Below are 23,736 nucleotides of genomic sequence, written 5' to 3' on the forward strand. Positions count from 1 at the left end.
TATAGCTTAAATATAGTGTCATGAAGGAAGAGTCTACACCTCAAAAATAACTTGCTTTCATTATGGTATCAGTTTAACAAACTTTTCAGCCACACAGTAATAATCAGCATTATTTTAGTTTGCAAATAGCTGGGGTAAACTCAGGCTAGAATTTTCATAACTGGACTGAATATTTTCCATATGAACTTTCCACTGGACAAGTTGATGCGAATCTAGGTGAACACAGCACTTGTTTGCATAAAAACACCAAGGTTTGTATTTTATAATAAAGCAGCCATTAGGTGTGTGCTGGACTGAAGTTTTTTAATATAAAAAAATGTTTCTACTCAAACATTCACTGAATTCCCAGACAAAAAGTCATTTATTTAAACACAAATACATTTACAGCATGCAGTCAGTCAAAACTAAATGATGGCTTAACAAAAAACAGAATTTTATGTGCCTTCCGCTGTCCGACTTATTCTGCACCATATTCCACAGGCGGAAACCTTAGTGTCATCTCATGTCAAATTTAGAACTATTACAGTAATTTCCTTAGCACTGTTTAAATTATGCAAATAATTTAGTTGATCACCATGAATAAATACGAGGTTTTTATTCAATTGCGTTTATGCTTTAAAACCATTCATTTCTACAAGATCTGAGGAACAAGCTTACAATAAGCACTTGAAGAGTACACTGCAATGCAATCAGGATAGCAAGGCATTTACTATTCAACAGATGAGAATAAACACCCTGGGTGCAGTCCTGTCCAGATGATTTGCCATGGCAACTTTGATGCATGTCACATATTTGAAATTGTACAAAGAAAATTGCAATACAAGAGATAGGTCCTTAAACCAGTCATGTCACCAGTGTAGTGACTGCACTTTCTGGCCAATATTGAGTGTTAGGCACATATACAACCCAGAAAATCCAACAATATGCAAAATTAGGTTGTTTGTACTACTGTCAAGACAAGAAATGTACAAAAGAAATTACGCTTCATCTTAGATAATAAATCAAGTCTTATGGTCCAAATTTTTTTTGAAACCAGATGGAATAATGCATTGTTTTTTGAAGTAAGGATATTCAAACAAAGCTGTTTACATCAATCCTTGAAAGCCTTTTTTAAAATGAAATCAGATGCCCTGATATACTGACTGGCTTATCAGTATCAAGAGCAACAGATCCAAGACTGATTGACCTTGCAATGAAAAGGCTTTGAATACAATTGACCTTGAAATATGTTCGGCACTATGTTTAACTTGAGTTGCTTTATTGGCGGATTTGTTGGTCAGCCTCTAGTAAGTAAAACATAGAGCTGGAAAATTTGGAGGCTGTCGTGCACAATGCCAAAAAAAAACGTTTAAAATGGTACATCAATGAGTCATTTATTCAGACCACACAAAAACATTTATACTACCTGTGAATTTGGCTATTAAGTTGTAAAGTGCATTTTCTTCTGCACAAGAATGAATTCACTTATTCACACATCCAATAGTCCTTTTTTTGCCAATGCCTTGTCACAAGGCTTGATTCACTAAGTTTAGGGTAAATGGAACAGAACAATCTTCTGCCTATATTCACATGTATTAACACCCCACTGGTAATCTTTAATGAATCAACAAGCAGAGACCTGCATTTCTGTAATTATAAATTACACATTGAGACATTTTAGGAAAGAACCACTTCAGGATATGCCTCAACAATGTTTATATCAGGACTAGATTTAGACCACTGGGTCCTTTGAGACACTGCATTGAAGTTTAGTGCATCACATACTGCTTTCTCATTTTTTCCTCTCCGTAATAAATCTTACCCAGTTATCAGATCATATGCATCGTTCATTTTGTTCATCACATTTTCCCTGATGTTAATAACCAGCCTTGTGTTGTAAAATGTTTTCTAGATAAGTGCCAGAATAGAATCAGTTCTATCTCACGTGGATAAGATAATTTTTAAAGACAAGGTAGATTTAAAAAAAAAAATCAGTATTTTGCTTTTCTAGAAAAACCCAATGATAAAATAGTAATTTACAAATTTGCACTGACTTTCTATTTGTGCCTATTTTTAATCAGCCATTTTGCATTTTATTGGTTATCACTAAACAGTGTGATTAACAACAGATATTAACATATATTTAAACACACCAGAGAGAAGGGCATAATGTTCAAGCAATGGCCAGTTGTTAATGATTTTTATCAATGACAACTTTAAAAAATTAAGTGTTTGCATTTCATCCGAAATCCATTATAAAACCAGTACAAGTACAATGTCTTAACTCAAATACTTTTAAATAATGCTGTCTTGCTATATAAAGAACACAAAGGTGAAATACTGATCCTCAAATTTATCACAAAAAGCAATGACAAAAATCTGGACAGAATATGCTGTTGTGTGCTCCATCTCAAAATATAACGCCTTTTAATTTTCCCTCATACATTTATGGTCAGCCAATGTGTTTCAGTGTTCTCCCATAACCTTAGTCGGACAATGCCACAATATATTCATGTTTAACAGTTTCATTGAACATTCCTGTATTTCACTGTTAGCAGCTTTTTATTCAGTACTACCCTAACAGTCTGCTCTAATCCCATACTGTCATTAATGTACCTTCAGTATTCAAATTGTACTACTCCTCTTCATCTCAAACCAAAAAAAATCAGTTTCAAGAAAAACTTCAAGTACTATCTTAATTTACACAAGGGTGATAGCTGCGTTCCTCCAAATCATTTTTCACTGTAAAACAAGCTTATTAAATCTACTTGGCGACATTGTTTCACAAGTCCTAAAACAATGAAATGTACACAAATTAGGCTTCAACGCTTCTGCTAAAGTTTTCCTGCAACAACGTACATTCAACTTGGCACAGTGCAGACTAAATTTAAGACATGAATGACAATGTACTGTGCAATGGAGCTACACGTTAAATTAGATGTAGTTATTTGCAAGACGCCTACATTGCACTCGTTTTGCAAGATCAGTAAGGAGATTCTGCCAAGGGTGGAGCTGTACAGGCCAATTTTTTTTATTTTTCAAAAATAATCCTGTGAAAAGTCTTAGTTGGAGAGTTCACACTGCTTTGGAATGATGGGTTGTTTGGATGATGTCTGCGTCTCTTTGATTATGTTGTTGCTTTAGCAGCTGTGTAGAAAAAAGAAACCAACATTTAAAAAACTAATAAATCCACACTGTAGCTTGTAGAAAGTCACTTCAATGATACAAATGCCTGAACATTATTATAAAACAAAGAGCATTTTAAAACAGAAAGCTGGCACAAATTTCCCCCTTAATGAAGCTGCAGGAGAGACAAGAGAAAAGGTAAAAAGGGTGATTGAAAATTGAGGAACCATAACTGGGAATCTTGATTGTAGACAGAGTTAAATTCAGCATTCATATTTTAGTATTTAAAATCAGGTGGTACGTCTTTCACGAGAGAAGTAAGGAAGTGTTGAACTTCCTACCATAATCAGTAGACGCTGGTTCAACATCTTGAAACTGGGGGGATAGATAAGTAGATTGGAGTTCTGCTCCTTCATCAGCTGAATGACATGGTGACTCCATTCACCTGACGAAGGAGCAGCGCTCTGAAAGCTCGTGGCACCAAATAAACCATTTGGACTTTAACCTGGTGTAGTGAGACTTCTTACTAGGGTATAAAGGGTTATGGCGCCAAGGAAGATAGGCACAGCAAAGGACATGGATCAGCCACGATCCCACTGAATGGCAGAACAGGCCCAAGAAGCTGAGTGGCCTAATCCTGCTCCTAGCATTTGCTGAGCAAAGCAAGCAATGAAATCAATTTACTTTTCCCCTTCAGATGTTGACCATCATGGATTGAAATGTATAGCAAAACTGTAATGTGTTCAATCAGCCTTTAAGTTTTCATATTAAAATTCTGAGTTTTTATTGCAATTCAAATATTATTAAACTTCAAAAAATACTGATAGATTCAATAAACTGTTAAAAGTAAACTTCTCTATACACAGGGAAATTAAACTTTTTGCCCATTACATTGTGACAAATGTATGAGTCACATTCAGAAGACATATTTTCACCAGAAAAACACAATACCATCAGATTACCAAAATCTTGGCTACCACTTAATAGTCTTGGAAATTCTGCAATAACCTAAGATTACTAATCTTAATTTAAGTGCTTTCCACATAGGAGTGAAGTATGTCCACTGTAGAAGAAAAACAGTTTTTCAGTGTACTATTAATAGGATATCAGTGAAAGCAAAATAGTGCAGTAAAACTGCAGCCTGACTGGCAGTTTTAGATGGTACTGGATGTGAGGAGTCAATCTCAACTGCTCCAAATTCATATTACTAAAATAACAAAAACTTAAAAGTTAAATTTTTGAAAACGTATGGTGTTGAATAGATTCCGCTCATTTTCAATTTTAAGAAAATACCAATTATCTTGTGTTTCTAACAGAAATATAACAAGCTAGTTGGAGGCTTTTCAGGTGGGTAATTGTATTTTGTTTTCTGTTTAGAAAGCAGTATAAATGGGCAGAATACTGGTGTTGTTTCTTTGCAACTTGAAGTTGTGTGTGGCACTAAGACAACAATGTAAAATCAGTGTGCGCTGGACCTGTGCACACAGCAGGAAAAATCTTAACTACTGATCTCTGTGTACAAATCAATAAAGTCCCATCTTATAAAGAACTTGGGAGGGGTCAGTACAAATGGGGTGGATAAAAAATCCCAAATTATTTAATATGCGATTTCATTGCACTACTAAAAGTCACAGGCAAATTCTAAAGGATTGTAATTTAAATTATTTCAAATACACAGAAGTTCAATAGGGATCCATAGGATTAGGAAAGATTTGGGGGGAGGGAGTTAACTATCACTACAAGTGTGAAAATAGAGATTATGTATTCACCTATTGTCATTTACATCTCTCAGGTGACCTGCATGATCCAAGAATACCCAGGAGAGAGAGAGAGAGAGAAAGTGCAACAGTAAAGTTAATGAAATGTTTAAAAGTTATGTTATTAAACAGGAGAATGCGAAAGGAAGAGGAAAACTTGAAGCCAACTCTTCTTGAAAATGCACTGTTGCTGGAACAATATTTCAAAAAAATTTGTGCCTTCCACTGATGTAGTGGAGTAAACTCAACTATAACTGCCTGTGCAGCAAGGGCAACAAATTAAATATGTGACAAGGCAAATGACAAAAACAAGATGGTTTAGTCAAAACTGCATGTGGAAATTTTCAAAATATTTGCATTTACATTTATAGATAATGGCCCACATGTTGTGATCAGTGGCAAAGTGAAAGTGGTCACTTGTGACCTTTTTATAGAATGCCTACAGGACAGGAGGCTGCCAACTGGCCCATCAAGTCTGCACTGTCCTACTCAGGCCCTATCCCCATAATTCCACTTATTTATTCTGCTAATCTTTCTAATGCTAAGGGGCAATTTAGCATGGCCAATCAACCTAACCTGTACATTTTTGGAGCGTGGGAGGAAACTGGAGCACCCGGAGGAAATCCACGCCAACACAGGGAGAACGTGCAAACTCCACACAGACAGTAACCCGAGGCTGGAATTGAACCCGGGTCCCTGACACAGAGGCAGCAGTGCTGACCACTCGGTCACTCTCTTAAGAAAGCTGTCTACAAAGATCTACTTATCTTCAAGGCATGGATTTTTCCCTTCCCAGATATCCAGGGATCTCCAATTCTCCAGGGATGTTACCAAACAGTATAAACAACCAATCACACTGAAGTACTCACAGCAAACCAGGAAGTAAAATGCACCTTAAAATGGTATTAAAAAACGAAGGCGAAATAGAGGGAAATAAGTGATTGGACCATGCAAATTGGATTAAGGTAGAAATTGGAATATCAAAAAAATTAAACCTGTGTTTCTACCACAATGGGGAAATTTGACATTATTAAATAAAAAAAGTTTATGATCAGAGTGGTTCTTATAAACTTTGTATGCCATTAAATACTATTCAATAAGGCACAACTTGAACATTTCAGGACAGCAACTTACACATTTGTTTTTCTGCAAAGGACTCAAGAGGTTGCTGTCAATTTAAGAGGAGAAATGTCAGTGAACACGGACTGTTTCACTGTCACTGCAAAATCAAGATCGCTATCTCAAATGGCATTCATCCGTTTTTCACAGCAACCAATTAATCCACAACTTTTGCATAGATAACTAAGCAAAGGTGGTTTGAGAACAATTACAGGTGTTCAAGAACACAGCAAAATATGCAAGACCATATGCACTTAAATACAGATTCTGAATATAATTCTGAACATACCCAATAACCTGTGGAAAATACATTCAAAACATTCCCTTAACCTCTAGCTTACACATTGAATAACAAGTTTGACGTTATTTTTATATTTAGCAGATGACCTACCTTTAACAGATGAAGGCAAGAAGCCAATATCTCCAATTTCAGCATTATTAGCCATCCCTCCACTGACACTACAAAGCAAAGAAAAACATCTTATTTAATACAATTCCAGACTTCCAAACAAACTTGATTTTTTATTTTTTTGGAGACCAAGTGTCTATTAGAAATTTTTGTTTAGCTGACCCACAACGATTTGCAATCTGAAATAGATTCCTATCTGCAGCTAAAAAGCACACAATTCTAATCAGAGTACAGAATTTTCAGACACATTACTTCACATCCAGGACCAGGTTCCACATCACTGTTCACTGCGGCTACTGGTACCCACTACACTACACCACTTCCTCTTCGATGACCATAAATGCTCTTCCTGAAGCTACCACATCCCTCCACAATATGGTTATCATCTCATAATAAAAATGTCAATCCTCTGAAAACAGTTACTGGAACTGCAATCTTGATACTTAATATATTTTGTTCCTTGAACATTTTTAATAAGGGTTTGTAATGAAATTTAAACGGTAAGCATCCTCCCTTGAATATTATACCACTGGAAACATATTTTGGGCAAACATAAAAGGAGAAATATTGCACTTGAAATTGCTAGTTAGAACTGTTGTCACACTATTCATCCAAAATAGTTGTGGTCTATACACAGAAGATCCAAAATTTGATGTCAAACTTCAAATCAAGAAACCAGTTGAAGTGTGGTGCTAAATAATTTGTGTGGTAGATATATCAGGGATGGGCAACAATTGCTGGCTTTGCCCACAATGTCCACACCCTGTGAAGAATATAAAGAAAAAAAATCACTGCAATTCAGGGCAGCTTCAATCTCAACTTCAAATGATTTCATGAAATAAATGTCACAGCCAGGCCACTAGATGCTGACAGCAGGTTTCACACCTCTTCCCTTTTCAGTGAATCACTCCAGTGAACAGTTCATAGACTAAACTATTGCAGCTTCACAGTGCAGGGTTAATGATGGGGTCAGATACTATGAAACATTTTAAAATAACTACCGGCTCACAATCTAAAGTACAATCAGCTAGTATCAATGGAAGGAGTTACTTCACAAAAATTCTGCTGCACAGAATCATAGAAACTTACACCATAGAAAGTCCTTTGTACCTATGCTGGGTTGTTGAAAAAAAATCAGTCAATATTTTTGTCCATAACTCTAATTCACTCTCTTCAAATGCCCCTCCAACTCTCAAAATTTATGTGAATTTGCTTCCAGCATCTTTTCAGATCTAAGAATTCTGGGGTGGAAAAGTAAAAAAACTACCTCCATATTCTCCCACATTAGATAAGAACATAAGAACATAAAAAATAGGAGCAGGAGTAGGCCATCTGGCCCTTCGAGCCTGCCCCGCCATTCAATAAGATCATGGCTGATCTGTCGTGGCTCAGTTCCACTTTCCGGCCCTCTCCCCATAACCCTTAATCCCCTCTCTTATCAAAAACCCATCAACCCGCTTCTTGAAAATATTTAGCGAGGCAGCATCCACCACTTCAACGGGTAGAGAATTCCAGAGATTCACCACCCTTTGAGTGAAGAAGTTCCTCCTCAACTCCGTTCTAAAACGCCCCCCCTTTATCTTGAGGCTGTGCCCCCTAGTCCTACTGTCTTTTTTGAGCAGGAAGAGTCTCTCCACCTCTATCCTATCCATCCCATTCATCATCTTATACGTCTCAATGAGATCTCCCCTCATTCTTCTAAACTCCAACGAGTACAAGCCTAGTTCATTCAGCCTCTCCTCATAGCTCAACCCCCTCAACTCCGGTATCAGCCTAGTAAACCTCCTCTGCACTCCCTCCAAGGCCAAAATATCTTTGCGCAGGTGCGGCGCCCAAAACTGCACACAGTACTCCAGCTGCGGCCTCACCAATGCCCTGTACAGCTGCAGCAAGACCTCCCTACTTTTATATTCAATCCCCTTCACTATGAAGGCCAGCATCCCATTCGCCTTCCTGACCACCTGCTGCACCTGCAAGCTGGGTTTTTGCGACTCATGCACAAGGACCCCGAGGTCCCTCTGCACCGTCGCCTGCTGCAGTTTTTCGCCACGTAAGTAATAGTCCTTCCTACCATTCTTCCTTCCAAAGTGGACCACCTCACACTTGCCAACATTAAATTCCATTTGCCATTTCCTGGCCCATTCGCCCAGCCTATCTAGATCCTTCTGCAGACTCTCCACACCCTCCGCACAATTTGCCGTTCCCCCAATCTTGGTGTCATCCGCAAATTTCGACACCCTACACTCGGTTCCCTCCTCCAGATCATCTATATAAATGGTAAAAAGCTGAGGCCCCAGCACCGACCCCTGGGGCACTCCACTAGTCACCATCCGCCAATCCGAATAGCACCCGTTGACCCCCACTCTCTGCCTCCTATTTGACAACCAATCCTCTATCCACGCTAACACCCTACCCCCAACTCCAAGTCCCCTGACCTTCTGCAATAACCTCTTATGAGGTACTTTGTCAAATGCCTTCTGAAAATCCAGAAAGACCACATCCACCGGCTCTCCTCTATCCACCGCCCTAGACACATCCTCATAGAACTCCAGTAAATTTGTCAGACACGACTTCCCTTTAATGAAACCGTGCTGCGTCTGCTCTATCAAGCAATTCCCTTCAAGATGCCTCGCAATTTCCTCCTTAATGACGGATTCTAACATTTTACCTACCACAGACGTTAAACTAACCGGCCTATAATTCCCTGCCTTTTGCCTGGCACCCTTCTTAAACAACGGCGTAACATTAGCCGTTTTCCAATCTTCCGGCACTTCCCCGGAATCCAGCGATGTCTGGAAAATAACCACCAATGCATCCACTATAACCTCCGCCATTTCTTTCAGAGCCCTCGGATGCATTCCATCTGGTCCTGGGGACTTGTCCACAATCAGCCCCTCCTTTGCTAATGATGTGAAATCTGTGACTGTTGATTGCTGACAGACTTAGAGGGAACAGATTTTCTTAGTCCTCCAATGTTCTTGAAATTCAACTCCATCTCTCATGTTTCTGACTATTTAGTCATCCAATTCAGGTTATTCTGCAGTCTGCAACTACCCTCAATCTGGCAAATTTCATATCATCTGCAAACATTACATTGCTGCTTCCTACATCAGTTCAGGGTCATTTATGAAAACAAAGAGTAACACATGTAGAACTGACCCTTGGAAGAACACCAATGCAACTGCTTCCTAGTCCAAAAAACATCAATCCACCATTCCACTAACCTATGCTTTCTATCACTGAGCTAAACCATGTTTGTACCAACACTTTTTCTTCAATTCCATGTGCTTCCATCTTCTTAACAAGCCTTGTGTGTCACTTTTGGACAAAGATTTTGGACAAAGTCCATCTATTACTCTACCTTCATCAACATTTCCTATCACCTCAAAGAATTCAATTGTCAGCCAGACATGATTTACTTCTAACAAATTCCCACTGGCTCTTTTCATTAACCTGTGCATTTGCAACATGAAAGTTTATTTTGTCCTTGATAATAGTTTTCCCACCACTGATGTTAGGCTGATTGACCCATAGTTTTGTATCTTACGCCCCTCTCCTTTCTTAAATGCTGACTAACATTTCAGCCCTCCTGTATCCAACGTGGACTGAAAGTTTGCAAACAAACACCTCTGTTATTTCTAGCATTGCTTCTTTAATCAACCCAGAATGTGGCTGACCCAGACCTGGCAATTTACCAACTTTCCACTTTTAACATAACCTTCGCAGCATCTGCTTCCTTGGGAAGCAGAGCTACCTTAGCTCTGGTACTGTGTAACGAGGCAGGTAGAATTAGGAATCTTCTTGTGAGGGATCCTCTTGGGACGAGTGATCATAGTATGGTTGAATTTCTGATGCAGATGGAGGATGAGAAAGTAGGGTCCCGAACCTGTGTCCTCTGTTTGAACAGAGGGGAGTATGATGAGGGCGGAATTGGCAAATGTAGATTGGGAGCGCAGATTGGTTGGTAGGACGGCTGAGGAACAGTGAGGATTTTTAAGGAGATTTTTTTGGTACTCAGCAGAAATATATTCCAATGGTAAAGAAGGACTGTAGGAAAAGGGATAGCCAGCCGTGGTTATCGAAGGAAATAAAGGAGAGTATTAAATTAAAAGCTGATGCGTTCAGAGCGACTAAAAATAGTGGGGAATTAGAAGATTGGGAAAGAATAAAACAAAACAAAGAATGACTAAAAAAGCGATAAAGAAAGGAAAGATAGAGTATGAAGCTAAACTAGCTCTAAATATAAAAAATGATAGTAAAAGTTTCTACAAATATATAAAGGAGGAGGAGACTGGCTAGAGTGAACGTTGGACCCTTGGAGGACGAGAGGGGGGATTTAGTGGTGGGCAATGAGGAAATGGCTGAGGCTTTAAGTAAGTTTTTTGTGTCGGTCTTCATGGAGGAGGACACAAACAGCTTGCCGAATATTAAAGATAGAAGGATGGTAAGAGAGGAGGTCCTTAATGCGATTCCTGTCACTAGAGAGGTAGTACTTGATAGACTAACAGGACTGTAGGTAGACAAGTCCCTGGGACCAGATGGAATGCATCCCAGGGTTCTGAAAGTGGCAGAGGTGATAGCGGATGCCTTAGCAATTATTTATCAAAATTCGCTGGACTCTGGGGAAGTGCCGGAAGATTGGAAAACGGCGAATGTTATGCCACTGCTTAAAAAAGGTAGCAGACAAAAGGCAGGGAATTATAGGCTGATTAGTTTAACGTCTGTAGGTGGAAAAATGATAGAATACGTCAAAGAAGAAATAGCAAGACATCTAGAAAAGAATGGTTTGATCAAGCAGACGCAGCATGGATTCGTGAAGGGGAAGTCGCGTTTAACAAATTTATTGGATTTCTATGAGGATGTGACTCGTGCTGTAGACAGAGGGGAACCGGTTGAGGTGGTGTTTTTAGATTTCCAGAAGGCATTTGATAAAGTGCCTCACAAAACGTTGCTGCAAAAGGTTAGGGTGCACTGAGTTGGGGGTAAGGTGTTAGCGTGGATTGAGGATTGGTTGTCTAACAGGATGCAGAGATTGGAATCAATGGATGCTATTCTGGTTGGCAGTTGGTGACTAGTGGAATGCTGCAGGGATTGGTGCTGGGGCCTCAACTGTTTACTATTTACATAGACAATCTGGAGGAGGGGGCTGAGTGTAGGGTAACAAAATTTGCTGATGACACAAAGATGAGTGGAAAAGCGAATTGCGTGGAAGGCGTGGAAAGTCTGCACAGAGATCTGGGTAGGCTGAGTGAGTGGGCGAGGACCTGGCAGATGGAGTGTAACGTTAGCAAATGTGAGGTTATCCACTTTGGTAGAAATATTAGTAGGAGGGATTATTATTTAAAAGGCAAAAAGCTGCAGCATGCCACAGTGCAGAGGGACCTGGGGGTCCTTGTGCACGAATTGCAAAAACCCAGTCTGCAGGTGCAGCAGGTCATCAAGAAGGCTAACGGAATGTTGGCCCTTATAGCGAGGGGAATAGAATATAAAAGCAGGGAGGTCTGCTGCAACGGAACAGGGCACTGGTGAGGCTGCAACTGGAGCACTGTGTGCAGTTTTGGTTCCCGCATTTGCGGAAGGATATATTGGCCTTGGAGGGAGTGCCGAGAAGGTTCACCAGGCTGATACCAGAGATGAAGGGGTTAGCCTATGAAGAGAGATTGGATAGATTGGGTCTGTACTCGTTAGAGTTTAGAAGGCTGAGGGGGGGATCTTAGAGACTTACAAAATAATGAAGGGGATAGATAGGGTAGAGGTAGAGAGATTCTTCCTGCTCAGAAAGGATAGCAGAACTAGAGGGCACAGCCTCAAGATTGGGGGGTGGGGAGCAGTTTAGAACAGAGTTGAGGAGGAACTTCTTCACTCAAAGGGTGGTGAATCTCTGGAATTCTCTGCTCGTTGAAGTGGTGGAGGCTACCTCGCAAAATATATTTAAGTCACGAGTAGATAGGTTTTTGATAGACAGGGGAATTCAGGGTCATGGGGAGAAAGCGGCAAAGTGGAACTGATCCACTTCAGATCAGCCGTGATCTTATTGAATGGCGGGGCAGGCTCGAAGGGCTAGATGGCCTACTCCTGCTTCTATTTCTTATGTTCTTATGGAAGAATACTCATTTAATACCAGGTCTTTTGCCTCGGCATCAATTCAATTTAACCTTATCTCTATGGAAGCTCATTTTAGATACATTCATAAAACATTACATATAAATGAATAATTACTGGAAAAAGAAAGGGAGATGCTATTGAAGCTTTTGATCTTGCATTCATAAGGTCAGATTCACAAGAAAATGGTAGAGACAATGTCATGGAAAATGTGACAGGGAACGGTTAACTGCCAAGCTTGTGTTTTAAATTCAAATCCGACAAGTTGACACCATTTGGTCAAGGCATTGCACTCGGGAATGAACCAGGCAATGGCTGTCCCCAAGCTTCTGTTTAGCTGAAAAAAAAATGATGCACAGACACATTACTCCGTCTGCAAAGGACATGGCCCTGTTAGTGAATGCAGTAACACTGCAAACCCAACTGATAACCTTAAGTGTAATTCTTAGCATGATAAAGATTGTTCAACAAGTGCTGTCCAATTGTAGGTTTACATCTAATGGCGGGCACGCGTTTGCAAGGATGGGCTGGTTGTGTCTGGTCAGTACTTTGCCTGTTCACGATCCGCTAGTTATTAGGATATCTAGGGCGGGATTTTAAAGCTTTGCTTGTAAATTCCCACCTAAGGTCAATGGATCTTCCACTGTCTGCCCCTTGCCTGCTCCACTTTCCATGGCAAGCTGGATGGTAACATTCCAGCAATGGAATCCTCACTGGGATTCAGACTCAGATTCCACTGTGATATGGGGCAGCGAGTTCGACAAATTCACCACCCTCTGCGAGAAATAGTTCCTCCCCTTCTCAGTTTTAAATCTATCATCTCTCAACCTATAACTGTGACCTCTTGTTCTCGATGACACCACAAGAGGAAACATCTGGTCTATATTTACCTTATCAATCCCTTTTAGAATTCCATATACCTCGATCAGATCCTCTCTCATCCAACTAAACTCCAACGAGTACAAGCTCAAACTGTTTAATTGCTCTTCGTACATCAACCCTCTTATCTCAAGAAGCAATCAGGTGAATCTCCTCTGAGCTGGCTACAACGCCACCACATCGTTCCTCAATTAAAGAGGCCAAACTGGACAATACTCCAGATGTGGTCTCACTAACACGCTATACAATTGCAATAACACTTCTCTACTTTTACACTCCAGTTCTTTTGCAATAAATGCCAAAATTCCATTTGCCTTCATTACATGCTGTACCTGCGTACCAGCTTTCTGTGATTCATGAACAAAGACACCCTGATCCCTTTGTTCAGGTGCATTTTTAATAGAATGTTTGCCTTCATAGAGAAATGATTCGAGTACAGGAGCAGAAGATGTCATGTTGCAATTATACGGGGCTTTGGTGAGATCTGGAATAGCGTATGCAGTTTTGGCCCCTTTGTCCGAAGGAGGATGGTTTTTGCCATGGTGGCTGTGCATTAGAAAGTTTGCCAGATTGCTTTCTGGGATAGCAGAAATGAAATATGAGAGCTTGACTCAGATAGGATTATATTTGCTGGAGTTAAGAATGAAGGAGGGAATTTCATGGAAACCTACAACATTTAACAGCACTAGATATGGTAGATGCAAGAAGGATGTTGCGATCGTGGGACAGTCCAAAACCAATTGTTACAGTCTAAGGTAAATTATATAGGACTATGACCAGGAGAAATTTCTTCACCTAGAGAGAGTTGTGAGCCTGTGGAATTCTCTATCACAGAAAACAGCTGAGGCCAAAACATTGTAGGTTTTCAAGGAGGAGTTAGATGCAGCTCTTGGGTCCAAAGGGATCAAAGGATCTGGGGCAAATGCAGGAACAAGTTAATGAATTGGGTGATCAGCCATAATCATAATGAATGACTGAGGGGTTTGAAGGGTCAAAAGATGTACTCATGCTCCTATTTTCTACATTTCTAGTTGTCTCAGGGATGGTATTTGCTACAATAGGATGCTGTCATCAAGCTATAACGATATTCTGCTTCACTCACACTTGAATGAGTATGTAGATGAATTTCAATGCTTGTGTGATGTCAAGTACATAGGCTGTATGTCCCAGCAATCGGCAGATTGTATCAAACAGCAATGTCCCTTTGGTTTCTCCCAACAAAGTACTGACTGTACCTAATCAGCCCACGCGGGCAAAACTCAAGTGTGTCCAATATTTGATGTGATTCAGCAATTGGACAGCACTTGCCGAACAATCCTGATTGTGCCAAAAATTACACTCGCAATTACAGTTGGGCACATAGTGTGGCTCAATTACACATATTCACAAACTCTGTCTTTTGCAGACAAAAGGAGCACATCCACACATTGCACCTTTTTCAACTAACCAAAAGCTTGAGGGATAGTTACTCTCTGGTTCATTCCCCAGGGCAATGCCTTGACCAATCAGATACAACCCACTAGGTTTGAACTTAAAATGCTTGGCAATAAGTGGTTCCTTGGTGCATTCACCATAACAGTGCCTCTACCAATTACTTGCCAACAAATCAGCACTCTTGTGCAGTATAAATTGTTGTTTCTTTTACAATTGGTATTCTTGCAAATCTTCCTGCAAAGTGCAAGATGCAAAGCTTCAAAACCAAGTTCTGTACAACCAAACATCTATAAATGAAGTCTAACAATAAAAGTACCCCATCACAGAGATCCAACTTTAATTACGTATTAACTATTCCACAACATTAAAATAATGAGTGAGGCCCATTGTGAGCGCATATCCACATCAACATATCAAACTTCTGTTAAAAGTTGAGAAAGGCACAAAGGATCTCTGGAATCAATTTGTCATAAGAACATAAGAACACAGAAATAGGAGCAGGAGTAGGCCACGTAGCCCTTCGAGCCTGCCCTGCCATTCAGTAAGATCATGGCTGATCTGAAGTGGATCAGTTCCACTTTCCCGCTTTCTCCCCATAACCCTGAATTCCCCTATCAAAAACCTATCTACTTGTGACTTAAATATATTTTGCGAGGTAGCCTCCACCACTTCAATGAGCAGAGAATTCCAGAGATTCACCACCCTTTGAGTGAAGAAGTTCCTCCTCAACTCTGATCTAAACTGCGCCCCCCCCCACCCTTATCTTGAGGCTGTGTCCTCTAGTCCTGCTATCCTTTCTAAGCAGGAAGAATCTCTCTACCTCTACCTGATCCATCCCCTTCATTATCTTATACGTCTCTATAAGATCCCCCCCTCATCCTTCTGAACTCCAACAAGTACAGACCCAGTCTATTTAGTTTCTCTTCATAGTCCAACCCCCTCATCTCCAGTATCAGCCTAGTGAACCTCCTCTGCACTCCCTCCAAGGCCAAAATATCCTTGCGTAAGTGCGGCGACCAAAACTGCACACAGTACTCCAGCTGCAGCCTCACCAGTGCCCTGTACAGTTGCAGCAAGACCTACATACTTTTATATTCTCTCCCCCTCGCGATAAAGGCCAACATTCCATTTGCTGCATTTGAAGGATTGTCCATTGTCTTGCATTTGAAGGATTGTAGCATTTTCCCATAATGCAAGTTGCAGTAACATTGAGACAAAAGGGGTGATCTAATTGTTCATGACACTTTATTTCTATCAAAATTGTTTAAGAACAGGTTTAATAAAAACAAAGCTCAAATACCCTTGTTGCTTGGTTCAATAATCTCCGTACTCATAGGCAGTCTGCTTTCCCAGCACAAGGCAAGGCATCCCAAAAGGATAGCACTCAACTACAGCTATATAGAAACATTTGGTGATTATACAATCTATTCAAAAAGGATTGAGGTTGTATAATCGTGCATGTCCCCTGGCTGCTATATCTGTACACTGTTCCCTCCAAATCAACTTGTCATTTACTTTGCCATTTCAATACTTGCAGTTGGTAACAATTTCAACGCCCACATCATGAGTCTTCACAGGAACAGTAGAGTCAATAACTGGTTCATTCTTCTGTTTTTATTCAGTTTAAGAGAACTGTTATCACACCATTTTACAAACTTCTTCAGAGTTTGAGGTTTACAGCATGGAAACAGGCCCTGCAGCCCAACTTGTCCATGCCACCCCTTTTTTAAAACCCTTAAGCTAATCCCAATTGCCCACATTTGGTCCGGATCCCTCTATACTCATCTAACTATCTAAATGCTTTTTAAAAGACAAAATGGTACTCACCTCTACTACCACCTCTGGCAACTTGTTCCAGAAACTCACCAACCTCTGAAAAAAAAAAATCGCCCCTCTAGATCCTTCTGTATCTCTCCACTCTCACCTTAAGCCTATGCCTCTAGTTTTAGACTCTCCTACCTTTGGGAAAAGATATTGAATATTGACTGTTTAGCTCATCTGTGCCCCTCATTATTTTATAGACCTCCATCAGATCAACCATCAGCCTACTACGCTCCAGAGAAAAAAGGCCCAGTCTATCCAGCCACTCCTTATAACTTAATCCATCAAGTCCTGGTAGCATCCTAGTAAATCTTTTCTGCACTCTTCCTAGTTTAATAATATCCTTTCTATAATAGGGTGACCAGAGTTGCACACAGTATTCCAAGTGTGGCCTTACCTATGTCTTGTACAATTTCAATAAGACATCCCAACTCCTGTATTCAGTGTTCTAACCGATGAAACCAAACATGCTGAATATCTTCTTCACCACTCTGTCCACCTGTGACTCCACTTTCAAGGAGCTATGAACATGTACCCCTAGATCTCTTGGTTCTGTAACTCTCCCCATTGACTAAGTCCTGCCCAGGTTCAATCTGCCAAAATGCATCACCTTGCACTTGTCTAAATTAAACTCCATCTGCCATTTGTCAGCCCACTGGCCCAATTGATCAAGATCCCGTTGCAATTAGAGATAACTTTCTTCACTGTCCACTATGTCACCAATCTTAGCGTCATCTGCAAACTTACTAACCATGCTTCCTATATTCTCATCCAAATTATTAATATAAATGACAAATAACAGTGGCCGCAGTACTAATCCCTGAAGCACACCGCTGATCACAGGCCTCCAGTTTAAAAACATTCCTTTACAATCACCCTCTGGCTTCTGTCAAAAAGCCAATTTTGTATCCATTTTGATACCTCACCCTGAATCTGGTGAGATTTAACGTTATGCAACAACCTACCATGTGGTACCTTGTCAAAGGCCTTGCTAAAGTCCATGTAGACAACATCAGCTGCACTGCCTTCACCTAACTTCTTGGTTACCCCTTTAAAAAACTCAATTAAATTTGTGAGAAATGACTTTCCACTCACAAAGCCATGCTGACTGCCCCTAATCAGTCCTTTTGTCTCTAAATGCCTGTAGATCCTGTCTCTCAAAATACCTTCCAACAATTTATCCACCACCGATGTGAGGCTCACTGGCCTGTAGTTGCCAGGCTTTTCCCTGCAGCCCTTTTTAAACAAAGGCACAACATTTACCACTCTCCAATCTTCAGGCACCTCACCCAAGACTATCGATGATTCAAATCCCATCTATTGACTTACGAGGAAAACTTTCACTAATCAACATGTGGAACAAGAGGATTTAAAAGTCCCTTTAACACAATGTGTTCGAAACAGTTCATGATCATTGATGTAAGAGCAACTAATTGGTAATCATTCAACTCAGCAGGCCAATTCCATTTGTGAAAATTCCATTTTGTGTTCCTAATGAGCCCATTTTTCTCTAAAAACCTGCTCCATTTTATATGTTTATAAAATGTTTTCTGGTTCAAGTTAATGTGTCAAACATATAAATCTTATTTGCAAAGTACTCTGCTGTTTAAAATTTGTCTGCCTTTACAGTTTTGTGTGCGATTAATACATTGCTTGAGTAGGTTCACCAAGTCTTCAAGACTTGAAAATTGGGGTGTAGTTTTTACATCAGTATGACCTGTGCATTAGCTTTTTGTTGAACAGTGGCTACTTTTCAAATTCCTGGAATCAGCCAAACTCACTATAAAATTCAAAACAGAGAAGAAACTGGACCAATTGCAGAGAATTATTACACATTAAAAGAAACGTGCAAACAAAAGCTTACATAGCCAGAATTGAAGACTTTAAAAAAGCTGCCAGGAACATGTATTTAATTACAGAAACTAACAACGTGCAGGCATTTACAGCCTTTTCTCCCCCAAAGACACCATCAATATCTGTATATATTGCTATCTTCGAGTAATAAATCAAGGAAACCAAATAACTCCACACAGGGAGATCACATAAATCATGTTGATGCATTTTAATTGCATCAGTCCAGCCAGCAAAATCAGGTTCAGAAGCCAATTAAAGGCATTGAAATAACATTGCTGCTATCAGTGTCATCTATTTTTTGCTTCAATCCTTCAAGCTCTTTCAATGGGGCCTAATTTGTAGTTCGTTCCTTTTGGTGGTTGAAAATAGTGGAAAATCCTGCACATTTGTAAAACACCTTCAAATTGATCTTTATAATTTGGAGAATTACTTAGAGCACCAAAAAACAAGATATGTCAATCACAGAAATTTCCTTAGGACAACCTTCTCAAAAGTTGATGCTAGCAGTATGGCAATGGGTGTCTTTTTCCTTCATTCTGTTGATGAAACCACTGCTGAAAAAGGTAGCTTCACAAAGATGACACCCTGTCTTTATACATCATCAAGGTGAACAAACACACAAGGGGACCAAAACTGCACACAGTACTCCTGGTGAGGCCGCAACTAGAGTCCTGCATGCAGTTTTGGTCCCCTTATTTGCGAAAGGATATATTGGCCTTGGAGGGAGTACAGAGAAGGTTCACCAGGCTGATACCGGAGATGAGGGGGTTAGCTTTTGAGGAGAGATTGATAGACTGGGCCTGAACTCTTAGAGTTTAGAAGGCTGAGGGGGGATCTTATAGAGATAATGAATGGGCTACATAGGGTAGAGGTAGAGAGATTCTTTCTGCTTAGAAAGGAAAACAGAACTAGAGGGCACAGCCTCAAAATAAGTGGGGGGGTGCAGTTTAGAACGGAGTTGAGGAGGAACTTCTTCACTCAAAGGGTGGTGAATCTCTGGAATTCTCTGTCCACTGAAGTGGTGGAGGCTACATCGCTAAATATATCTAAGTCACGGGTAGATAGATTTCTGATAGACAAGGAAATTAAGGGTTATGGGGAGAAAGCGGGAAAGTTGAACTGATCCACTTCAGGTCAGCCGTGATCTTATCGAATGACAGGGCAGGCTCGAAGGGCTAGATGGCCTACTCCTGCTCCTATTTCTCATGTACATTTCAAACAAATCTACAGAAACAGCATTTCAAAATAAAGACAGAAAGCAATTAATTATAGCACTTGCCTTCAACTAATCCTCAAGTCCTTATGTCTGCCTTTCATATTGCAAATCAGTCAATAATTTAATTTAACTTCTATTAGTCACATTTCAATTATCCACAATATAAATAATTTCCAAGACTCGGACAGCATAAAATCTCAAGAAATATTTCCTCACTCCACAGCATTAGGACATGAAACTCCCTATTCTGGTATTAACTTTACAATTGAGGATTATATTCAATTTATGCTGTTTGTTTAATCTTTGATCCATTTTACATTCAGAAAGTTAACAAACTCCACCAAAATTTTGAGATTTTGAAGTTTTCACTTAGCAGGGTAGGGAGTAATTATCTTCATTATGGCATAACACGATAGTTCCACTATTCTGACCAATAATTAATGGTTCAAGCAAGATAGCATATCCGTAGTTTTCAATGGGAAAGGGTTTGACAGAATATGAACAGAATTCTGTAGATTTGAAAAATTTGCATGTGGTTAAAGCAAGTGAGCTTGCAGGGGCTCAAGACACTGCGTCCCACATGCAGATTTAGTCCAAAGCATTTGCTTTATCAGATCCATCTCAAACAATTTTTCACATGCAAGATACGTACAACTTATCTGATTTCACACCACCTCCACCTCCACGTACGGCAACTGCTTGGCTGTTCTGGAAGAATCCGCCTCCCCCACGAATTGCACTTGGGTGAGTTGGGGAAGCCATAGGGGGCTGACCAGGCCGGATGGGTTTAGCTAGACAAAGAAAAATGCATTTGTGAAAACACTAACTGCTTAAATCTTCCTCAGTGACCAAGTTATAGATTTGCACATTAAGTGCTTACATAGATAAGAAAAGGTCAGTCACTTGCATACAATTTAGGAATGGTGCATTGATTATTTTGGCAGGGAAACAGACCATTATGCCCAATTGGTCTATGTTGGTGTGTACATTGCACAAACCTCCTTATATGCTAATTATCTCTACCAATTCTGATTGCCTTTTCCTCAATGACTATTCCCCTATTCGCTTCTTGTTCATACCATTCCCTTAAATGTCTCAATGCTACCTGCTTCAACTCCATGCGGAAGTGAGTTCCACTTGGTTATCATTATTTAAATTCTGTGAGCACCTTACATCTTTGGCCCCTTGCTCCAAATTACTCAAGTGGAAACTGTTTCTCCATATCTCTCCATCAAACCCATCATCCCTTCATCAAAGCCTTCATAATTTAAAAACCTGTCAGGTTTCCTCTTTTCCAGAGGAAGCAGCCCTAGCTTGCTTAATCTTTCACCCTGTTTTCAAACAACTAAATCTGACTACATTTCCAGGTGTGTGGTTAATATAATTGAATACACAATTTGTGATTCAAAAATTTAGTTACTACATTTAAGGGTTAGGTAGAATAAAGCATTGATTTGATTTCAATATCATAGGATGGTTAAAGCACAAAGAAAGCCATTAATCCATCGTGTCCATGCTTGCTCCCTGCACGAGCAACCATTTATTTTACTAAGTTACAAAATAACCTGTTCTTAACCATAAACTAAACCGTAAGATAAATGTTAACATAGAACATAGAACACTACAGCGCAGAACAGGCCCTTCGGCCCACGATGTTGCGCCGACCAGTTAAAAAACAATGACCCACTAACCTAAACCAATCCCTTTTCGTCCATAAACCTATCCACGGATCTCTTAAACGCCCCCAAACTAGGCGCATTTACAACTGCAGCAGGCAGGGCATTCCAATCCCTCACCACTCTCTGGGTAAAGAACCTACCCCTGACATCCGTCCTATAACTACCCCCCCTTAATTTAAAGCCATGCCCCCTCGTGCTAGCTTTCTCCATCCGAGGAAAAAGGCTATCACTATCCACCCTATCTAAACCTCTAATCATCTTATATGTTTCAATAAGATCCCCTCTTAGCCGCCTTCTTTCTAGCGAAAACAACCCCAAATCCCTCAGTCTCTCCTCATAGGACCTCCCCTCCATACCAGGCAACATCCTGGTAAACCTCCTCTGCACCCTCTCCAAAGCCTCCACATCCTTCCTGTAATGTGGGGACCAGAACTGCACACAGTACTCCAAGTGCAGCCGCACCAGAGTTGTGTACAGTTGCATCATGACGCTGCGACTCCTAAATTCAATCCCCCTACCAATAAACGCCAAGACACCGTATGCCTTCTTAACAACCTTATCTACTTGATTCCCAACTTTCAGGGATCTATGTACACATACACCTAGATCCCTCTGTTCATCCACAGTATTCAAAGTCCTCCCGTTAGCCCTATACTCGACACATCTGTTATTCCTACCAAAGTGAATTACCTCACACTTCTCCGCATTAAACTCCATCCGCCACCTCTCAGCCCAGCTCTGCAACCTGTCTAAGTCTCCCTGCAAACTATGACACCCTTCCTCACAATCTACCACACCTCCGACTTTGGTGTCATCAGCAAATTTAGTAATCCACTCAACTATAACCTCATCCAGATCATTAATAAAAATTACAAACAGCAGTGGCCCCAAAACAGATCCCTGAGGCACACCACTCGTAACCGAACTCCATGACGAATATTTACCACCAACCACCACCCTCTGTCTCCTATCTGCTAGCCAATTCCTGATCCAATTTCCTAGATTACCCTCAATCCCATACATCTGCATTTTCTACAGTTAAATCAAATGTTAAAAAAATAATACTTTAAAAATAATCAATTCATGACTAGGTAAGTTGTTGGATTCTAACATACCAATCTGGTATGTTAGAATCCAACAACTTTGTAGGTAACGTACCAATCTGTGCAGAGTGCACTCTCTTTGCCATGTTCTTTGCTCGCACAGCATCCTTGATGCGATCCACTTCCTGCTGGTAACGTTTGCGATCGCGGGCTGCATTCTCTTTGGCTTCCTTTAATGCAGATTCCAAAGCCTTGACTCTCTCAGCTGTAGCTCTAAGTCGTTTTTCCAGTTTTGGAAGCTCACAACGAAGATCTGCATTATCTCGTACCAACTAAAGATAAGTATAACAATTTAACATTAACAAAATATGAAAACCTGATCAGCTTGCATTGGGACTTCACAAAATTACAATTTAAAAATGGTTCATTTAACATACACACAATATACCAGATTTATTTCTCAGTCCTCGACTTACACAAATCTACTATGTTTTTATATCTTTAGGATGGTTTAAATGTTCAATTGAAGCACCAGGGAGTTCAAATGCTTCAAATGAAATTATAGGGCAACATTTTCTGGTCCTGCGCACTGTGGCAGGTGAGATGGAAAATTTGGCAGACCATTGAAAGGCTGGATGACCTCTGGTCAGAATTTCTAATCTCAGGGTGGGCAGGACCAAAAAATCCTGTCTATAGTATTTCAAAATATACTAAGTGAAATCAGCATTATAAATTGATCTATAGAATCCCTGAGCAGAAAAAGGCCTTTCAGCCCACCGAGTCTGCACCGACTCTCCGAAAGAGCATCTTGTGGGGACTGATTTTATTGGTAGTCATGAATTAACTGAAAAGCAAGGGCAGGACTCTCCAGCCTCCCAGCCACTGTTTCCTGGCGGCAGGAGGAGGCACTGCATTTGTAGATGGTAGGATTCTTTGTTCTGGCCGGTATCAATACAATTTCCCAATGAAGCCACCCCAGGCTGCCAGGAAACTCGTGGGCAGAAGTGGGCTGCCAGCAGGCCAGAGAATCCCGCTGGCATGGACAGCTGGAGAATTCCAGCCCTTGACTTTTATTGCTAAGAACTGAACATTAAAGTAAGATTTCTATCTGTATAGTCCAATCTGATCACTGAATAATCACAATCTTGCATTTATTCAAAGCAGACACAATCAATAATACTTTGTCTCTTCAAATCTTAAGTTAATCAACGTTCAGCCATTAAACTGGCCTGTTTAAATGGGTTAGTGGTTTAAATTGGGACAGTTCGGGCTGTTTTTTTTGAGAGTTGCATCGGGCCTTGGTTAACAAGAAGTTTAA

The 23,736-nt window shown here is 40.3% G+C and overlaps 1 protein-coding gene across 1 annotated transcript in view; it reads right to left on the bottom strand.

Moving 5' to 3' along the window:
* Window positions 1-333: 333 nt before the first annotated feature.
* LOC145358223 (kinesin-1 heavy chain) overlaps window positions 334-23,736 on the bottom strand; it is a 122,305-nt gene continuing 98,902 nt past the window's right edge. The window contains exons 24-27 of the mRNA XM_080212059.1: window positions 22,534-22,750; window positions 20,349-20,487; window positions 6,373-6,440; window positions 334-3,126 (exon numbers count right to left, since the gene is read on the bottom strand). Coding sequence (XP_080068185.1) covers window positions 3,107-3,126; window positions 6,373-6,440; window positions 20,349-20,487; window positions 22,534-22,750 — 444 coding nt within the window. The 3' untranslated portion in view covers window positions 334-3,106. The remainder of the gene's footprint in view (window positions 3,127-6,372; window positions 6,441-20,348; window positions 20,488-22,533; window positions 22,751-23,736) is intronic.

The sequence above is a fragment of the Carcharhinus amblyrhynchos genome, chromosome 2 (genome assembly GCF_965287045.1).
Source record: "Carcharhinus amblyrhynchos chromosome 2, sCarAmb.v2.hapA, whole genome shotgun sequence".
Taxonomy (NCBI): Eukaryota; Metazoa; Chordata; class Chondrichthyes; order Carcharhiniformes; family Carcharhinidae; genus Carcharhinus; species Carcharhinus amblyrhynchos.